Genomic DNA, 8,208 nt, shown 5'->3' with positions numbered 1-8,208 from the left:
AATTCCAGTTGTGTTGATCAGGATGCGCTTGGTGGCCCTGTGTTGACGTCATCCGGCTTAGGCGGTCACTCTGATTGCCTGCGCAGAATACCGGCGTGCGTGCGCGTGTGTACGTTTTGTCCTTCAGTGTAGTGCAGCTGCACGCGACCCCTCAGTTGGCTGGTCAGCTCGTGATACAGTTGTTTTTATTATCAGTTAGCTAAACGTTAACGGCAAACTCGCAACACTTTTTAAGGTCGTCCATAAACCGACCCTTGCTGTTTGTGTGTGTGTGTGTGTGTGTGTGTCAATGCGTGTCTGTGTGTGGGGCTGCACGCTTTCTTTCTCTCTCCATCACACACGCTCCTGCACATCACCCGCTACTACCACAACACGCGCTCACACACATCGTCAACCTACGTGTGACACACAGTTGGTTAGCTAGCTAGCTAACATCGCTTCTTACAACCGCCGGCGTTTTGCTTGTGCTTAAATACAGTTTTTCCGTAGTGTTATGTGTACCCGTGATTGTCGTTGAAGGAACGGATTATCTGCACCCCTCCTCGGCTGACCGGGAGCCGCCATGGAATGCCGTGTTCTGTCCATACAGAGCCATGTAGTCCGGGGATATGTGGGCAACAAGAGCGCCTCTTTCCCATTACAGGTAAATACAACTCGCATACACCCATTATCGGACAACGAGCGACCAGACACCCGTTCACGGACACGACCCTGTCTGACACGCTTGGTTCCCCTCTGCCCACAAAATCTGAGTGCGGCTTTCCGTCAACATTAAACCGACAGATATGTATACCAATTTTTGTAATGAAACACGGCAATTACATCGTATAAAGTTGATAAAATCTTTGGTAACAGAAATCGGTCATCTGGATGAGTTAAATTTGTGACCGAGGTTAGTTGTATTTTCCCTGCTGTTTCAGTGTAAACGGCCAAAAACGATCTTATTGCTGGGCGTGCTATGAAAAGCCCATAATAACTGTATTGTCACCTATATGTCAAGCAATAATCGCGACGACAGGTGTCGTGCAAATTCGGTTTCCCCGACAGAATCTGCTTTTTTAAAATACCAAACTATCTATAAACCATCTAATTGAAAGATGTGAAATATGGATCATATCATGGATCATATTATGTTCTAGTCGTCCATGTCTGGTTTATTTGGCGATGTATTGCATTCAGACTGCTAATGAATGAAGAACTCCATCTCTGATCTGACGGAGAAAATTGTGGCACGACACCTGTCATTGAATGGAGCGAGGTGTTTTTCTATTAGGTTTTATCATTCATCCTGAGAAAACATGCATGTGTCGCATAGATTGATGAGAAATGCTTGGCTGTAGAGCGACTTAATGACTAAGTTGTGTCTGATAATGGACCTCCTGGTGTTAATCAAATGACCCCTATTTTGGATGATTAGTGAGAATGACGATAACTGTCATATGGAGAAACAAGCTGTTCGCTTACAGGTCAATTATAACCTGTCAGTAGAGTATACACCGCCCAGCAGGGTTGCAAAAGGTAGCTAATGATAATCTCAGGGGTCAGAGGGAAATTTGTACCAGCCTGTTAACCAGTCACCACACAGTGTCCCTGCCTCTGGTTGCCATTATTCTCTCTCAGACGTCAGACAGGCAGGCAGGCAGACAGCTATAATGGTCATGATGAGTATGGGAATATCTGGATGGACACAAATCCAGTGATAACCTGCAAGCCAGTACTACAGGATGGACAAATTATCAATACTGCTGGTAAACTTGCTGGGAGGAAATGTTATCATTAGATGTTTTCTTCCTTTACTACAGAGGATAGCTGTTTGAAGTTTAGCATCTTGCCTGATTGTTATTGTGTTTCATTAGAATATTTGTACACATACATTTTGTTGTGTGAGTTATAAAGACTTAAAGACCACACACTTACTGTGTTTGTTGTCTATAAAGTTCAGTGAAACTGAAAACAATATATGTTTTCACAGGAGTCATTCTGGAGTGAAATAGTGGAATGAACACAGATCACACCAATGATACTAAGGTTTTTTTGCTTTCAGGTCAGAGTTAGGAAAGGCTATGTTTCAGTACATAGATCGGGATGGTAGGGCTGCAACTAATGATTATTTTTTATAGTCAATTAATTGGTTGATTATTTTCTTTATTAATCAACTAATAGTGATTTGTTTCAAAATATCCGAAATGGTGAAATATGTTGATCAGTGTGTCTCAGAGCCCAAGATGACATCCTTAAATGTCTTATTTTGTACACAACTCAAAGATATTCAGCTTACTGTCAGAGAGAAGTGAATAAACCAGGAAATATTCACATTTAAGAAGCTGAAATCTGAGATTTTTTTCTTAGAGAATTATTCAGACTGAGAAATCTATTATCAAAATAGTTGGCGATTAATTTAATAATCGATTAACTGTTGCAGCCCTACGAGATAGAATTAGTATCGTTGGTAATCATGTGTTTACCCTTGACATCAATCTGGCTGCAGTGAAAAAAGATTTGTGCCACAGTGAATAAATTAGTGTATTAATTAACAAAGTTGCTCTTTTAGGGAGGTGTTAATTGTAGCCAGTGGATGTCTTGTAATTTGTAGAATCAAAAAAATTGCCTGTAATTGCGATACCATCCACCTTCTGAGCATTGCACTTGGACAGTGTCTCATGAAGTCTACCCATAGTCAAGGCTCTTAAAGGGATAGTTCACCCAAAAGTGAAAATTAGTTCATTATCTACTCACCCTCATGCCGTTTCAAGGTCGGGTTTAGTTTTTAAGTCCACAAAAGACTGCTGGAGTTTCACAGGAAAACAGCATTGGAGATTCCCCCGAACTATTTAATTGAATGGTGACCAGTTTTCAAATGTAAAAATTGAAAAAACATTAAGTGTCTCCATACTGCTCATCTGGTGTAATCTAAGTCTCCTGAAGCCCCAACATGCCAACTTGACTGGAAATACATAATTTACACAATGTTTTTAGCCTAAATATTAACTGTAGAACCTTAGCTTGAAGCCACATTCATGTGCACACACATGCTGTCTGAACTGGGTGTGTGTGGTGTGATGGCTTTAGGAGACTTGAATTACACCAGATACGCAGTATGGAGTTTTTGGTTGTTTTTTTTCCATTTAAAACCTGGTCACCATTCACTTCAATTGTTTGAGAGATTCTGCAACACTGTTTTCCTGTGAACTATGAGTTAAACCTAAAACCATTCTAAATGTCTACCATTGCAATCATTGCCTCCAGTATTGTAATTCTTTTATAATGACAAACAAGTACCTGTGTCAGGTGTCCTGTTACACTGAACTCTGATTGGCCATAGTATGCAACCCATGGCACAAAATTAGCACCAGCTACATGCAGGTAGAATAATGCAAGTATCTGATACATTTGAAAAAACAATGGTAATCTATTGAGTCCAGTATCTTTAACTGGTATTTAATCAAGACAATACATATGATTGAATATGAAATAACTATTTATACATATATTGCTATTGGTGTAGGTCCCCTAATTTGACTTGGTATATAATGGTAATGTTATATTATGCTCATTGACTGTCTAGTGTCTGATAAAGTTGTAGGACACCTCAAACATAGTTCTATATCACTGCTTAGCTTATACATTAGGAAGCTCAGGTGACCACTGATTCTTTACACTGTGTTAATGGTTAATCTCACTAATCATTAAACTGACCGAGCCAAAAATGTTGACCACAGTAACCCCCGAGGTTAAGATGATGAATTATTTGTTTTTGTGGTTCACCTTTGGGTGCCTCTTTGTACCTTATCATTTATGTGACTCCTACCCCTAATCAGGGGGTGCTCTGTAGTAGAGATGGTTTGATACCACTTTTTTTTTTATGTCCGTTGATACTGCAATTTTGAGTATCTGCCGGTATTGATACCAATCCAATGCAGTTTTTTCCCTGTCTTAAACAGTTCAGCTGTTAGTGATACATTTGTATGGATGCACCAACCTGGCCATCTAAAAACATCATCAATCACATCAAATAAATATTCTACCCCCATAAAGAAGGAAATACAAAGCCCACAGCATGACTCAGTTATACTGCTGCCTTTTTCACACAGAGCTTTTAGCAGCATTTTATGACTGGTCAGTACCACTCAAACTTTCAAAATGAAAATATAAACTTAAATGTCACTCAGCTGTTTTGCTTTTGCTTCCTTGAGTTAAAAATAACGCCACATAGCTGACAGTTGAGCTAGTTTAGCTTAGTTAAGCTTTTATCAGCTTGTATCAGATTACACGTTTTCTTTTCCCCTGATATCTGATCCAGTGATTTGGGATGGTATTGGACCGATACCGCTGCTGTATATCGTATCGACCTATCTCTGCTCTGTAGAAAAGACAGGGTAGTAGGCATCAGTCAGTTAACAGAATACCTTACAGGTGAAGAACTGTTGCTTATGAGTGGCTCAACATGTGTGTTGTTCTGTCGTCCAATAATAGGATGGACTTTAGTGTTGAGTCATTACCTACATTGACAGCAGTAATAAAGCTTTTACCTAAAGGCAGAGTTAACTGTGTGCTTTACAGTAATGCCTAACTTCCAGAATAAGGAGCCCAAAACAGCAAATGCATTCAAAACAAGCCATTAATTTGATATTATGTGAAAGGACACAGAGGTTAGTAGCTCCTCCCGGCCATGAAAGTGATAGTCATTTCCCTTTATGATCCCTAATGTTGACACTAGGATGATAACAGTGATTGCTTTGGGTCTATAATTGCCATGACGATGATGCTGGTGATTGTTATAGTTTCATATTTTCCACGAGCAGCGGCGTGGCAGTCAGTAGTGATGGCGAGGCAAGTACAGGCCTCCAGTCCATGTCCCATCATCCTGAAAGACAGTCACTTGTTGTGAGAAGTGCTTGACTCTATTTTTAGCCCGCTTCGCCCCAGGATGTATTTTGCGGTTATCCTAATGGCTGCTGGGCTTTGATGCATGTCACCAGTATTCAGTACAGCCATTAAAATGTTCGACTACTACGGCTGATTAAGGCCAGTCTGTACCAGGCTAATGTTAAAATAATATTCACTTGTGCAGTTACTAAAGCTTCCACTAGACACTCATAGTAACCAGTACACTGTCCTTAACCTGCAGCTTAACCAAAGCAGGCCATGGTTAGGTTAACTGTCAATGTTAGCAGGCCAAAGTAAGATTAACTGACTAACGGATACTTCCCCTTTATGTGTTGATACCAATATGCATTTTTAGTGTTAGTATAGATGTTGATCTTGGAGCATGGCAACATTATTATTTTTCCAAATGGTCTCTTTTAAATAGGGTTGGGTGGTATAGGCTTAAATTTATGTCATGCTATAATTTAAAGCATGGACGGTAACTGTATGTATGTAGGTGTATTTGTTTTGTTTTTTTTAATTTCAATCTAAATGCTTCTAAAGGGTTAAAGTACTGTTATGGCAGCTGTGACAGCTATTACTATACCTTTAATTCTATAACAAGGACATATTTCACACTGTACAGACATATTCTAAGAATATTTAATGTGCCAACCTTTTCTCAGACATATCAAATATTACCACCACTTAATACCACTGTTGTTGGACATGATTTGCAGCTTGTTGTGTTCCGCTTGTTGTCGGACTTCTTAAACTTATACTGGAATTCGTTATATGCCTTTTATACCTTCCACCCCCACTTTTAAATAAATAGAACAAAATAAATAGAAATAGTTATTCTGTTGCTAATTTGCTAGTTGTGTAAAGTCTAATGGTCTTAGTTAAAAAGAACAGGAAAAATACTAGTTTTACAATCACTAATTGTTTCTGAAAAACAGTATGTGCTGGCACCAATAATTTTATAAATGATACTAAGATTACATTCATGCTGTTTTGTTATGTAGATGTTATCTGTAATAAAGTGGTTTTAGTCTTTTTACAGGGTGCCTGTAAGTCTTGCAAGTTGTACTACCTTATTTCAAGACCTTAAATAGTCTTGCATTGTGCCAAATAGCCTATAGAATTTTATAATTTAGGGCAAACTGATCAAATTCCTTTTTTAAAATGACCACATTTGGAAAAAGTAAAGTACCAGGGGCTGGACTTTTACATTTCCTGTGTCTGACCTATAAAATTAGGAATTTTAAAGTGTGAATCACTGCACATTTTTAGTTTTAGTTTTCACAATAGAAAAACATGCATTATGTGCAAAAGTACAAGGAAAAATGGGGCACCTTTTCAATCCTAGATTAGAAATAGGCCCAGCTTTTTGTTGTATAAAACACAATGTTGAATTTAACATCTTTTTCATTCAGTTTGACTGAGTTAAAGCTTTAAAATAATGTGTCTCTTTGCTTAACAACATACATAACCAATGTGCTAATTGGCCTACTAATAAAATGATTATATTTTAATAAACAATGGAAACACCCATAAACTTAGAATGTTAGTAGGTTATGTAAATAAAATCATGATGATATACTTTTTTTCCCCATATTTGTAAAGGGGCAGATTAGCCCACAGGCAACCAATTGAATAACTGTTATGAGTCTTACTGATATTGTGATATCTTTGTGCGCTGTTCCCCTGGTGAGAAATTAAACTGCTCATGCAGAATGTCTTTCAGTTGCTTTCACTTTCAAATTATTACAGCGATGAAGTATTGGCCCTGTTTTCCATTTTAAATCAATCATTTGTTAAATCTATGGAGAGAAACCCTTCAGGCACCATGTTTTAACTTGAATAAGTTGTTAGAGGAATAATAATAACGATGTAAATGTACAGTTGGAGTCACAGGCAGTCAGAGAGATGTGCTATTGGCAGACACCAGCTTGATAAGTATAACTTGACAGTACTGCAAGTGTATTTTGCTGCTGAGTATTGCAGTCAGTTTGTGAATGAACCACTGATGCTTGTGGGCATAAGCCAAAAAAAAAGAGAGATGGTATTTTAAATCGGAACTAATCAACAGAAAGCCCACGGGTCAGTCTCAGTATTCCGAGTCATCACCATGATTCAGTTGGTGTTGAAGATGAGGGATAAGATAATGATGGCGATGATGTCAGCGAGCGCGCCGTGCAGGGCATCCCTCTCTGTGTGCTGACAGGACAAAGATTCTCAGGCCTGTCAGCAGGCAGGAGATGGCAATATGAGGAAGCGAGGCTGTGATTGGCTGCCACAGGATTCCTCCTGGTGACGTCACGGAAGATGGAGACAGGCTGCCTCACAGCTGGACTGGATAGATTCAGCTTTCACATAGAAACAAAATCCAAAATGAGTGTTGTATTCCAGCAACAAATGGCGGATTAATGCATTTTTACATAAGTATATCGAGTTAAGTTGAATATATATTATCATTTTTTGTATTTCCTCCAAAATGAAATTTAGAATTGGAACTGAACATTTGTTCATTCAAAAACAGAGACTATAAAAGCTTAATATGTGAATTATCAATACGTTATTATCAAAGGGACAGTCTGTTTGCCTCTAACTCTTTAAGAGCCTGGGGTTCTGCAGTTGTTCATGTCACTACCTTGCTCTTGTGAGAGTGAATCTTAATATTTTTAAATGCAAGAAAAACTTTGGTGTTTTTTGCTTTGTGAAACTCAAAGTGCCTTGCAGCCTCTGAAACTGTCATCAAATCATAAAACTTTCAACTGGCTGTTCATTCAGTTTTAGATACTTGTTTTAATGCCAAAACATCCCTTAGAGAAGACTTAAGCCCTGTGAGAAAATGACCAATTATTCATTGTTGGTAGACAGACAAGCTTGTAATTAATTAGATTTATACTTAATGTAGGTCTAATTATCAGTTAATGAACCACAAACTTCATAAACGGGTACCTACCTTGATGATCGACTCAGTCGTTGGGATTTGGATATGTCTGATCCATGAGAGAGTTAGGAAAGCTGGCAAATGGAACTAAATGTAACATGAATAAAACTTTTAAAGGGACAGTTCACCTCAAAATCAAAAATATGCATTCATCCCTGGCCTGTAATGTGTTTATCCATCTAGATTTTTTTATGCAAGCTGCTGATTGTTGAAGATGTCTGTTGTGGAGATGTCTGCCTTCTCTCCAATATGATGGGACTAAATGGCGCTTGTGGTGCTCAAAGCACCAAAAAGAAAGAAAAATTCAAAAGCAGAAACTAGTGTCTCTTTCCAGAAATCATGATCTTGGTTACTAAAGAAAATCAGTAGTTTCAGGTAGGAACTAC

The 8,208-nt window shown here is 38.5% G+C and overlaps 1 protein-coding gene across 1 annotated transcript in view; it reads left to right on the top strand.

The window, feature by feature from the left end:
- Positions 1-273: 273 nt before the first annotated feature.
- The window catches only part of pdxkb (pyridoxal (pyridoxine, vitamin B6) kinase b), a 31,578-nt gene continuing 23,643 nt past the window's right edge, over positions 274-8,208 (top strand). The window contains exon 1 of the mRNA XM_084735802.1: positions 274-643. Coding sequence (XP_084591928.1) covers positions 563-643 — 81 coding nt within the window. The 5' untranslated portion in view covers positions 274-562. The remainder of the gene's footprint in view (positions 644-8,208) is intronic.

This window comes from Lutjanus erythropterus, chromosome 14 (assembly GCF_056507025.1).
Source record: "Lutjanus erythropterus isolate fLutEry1 chromosome 14, fLutEry1.hap2, whole genome shotgun sequence".
NCBI classification, from domain to species: Eukaryota; Metazoa; Chordata; class Actinopteri; order Lutjaniformes; family Lutjanidae; genus Lutjanus; species Lutjanus erythropterus.
This window is presented reverse-complemented; position numbering and strand designations above follow the sequence as displayed.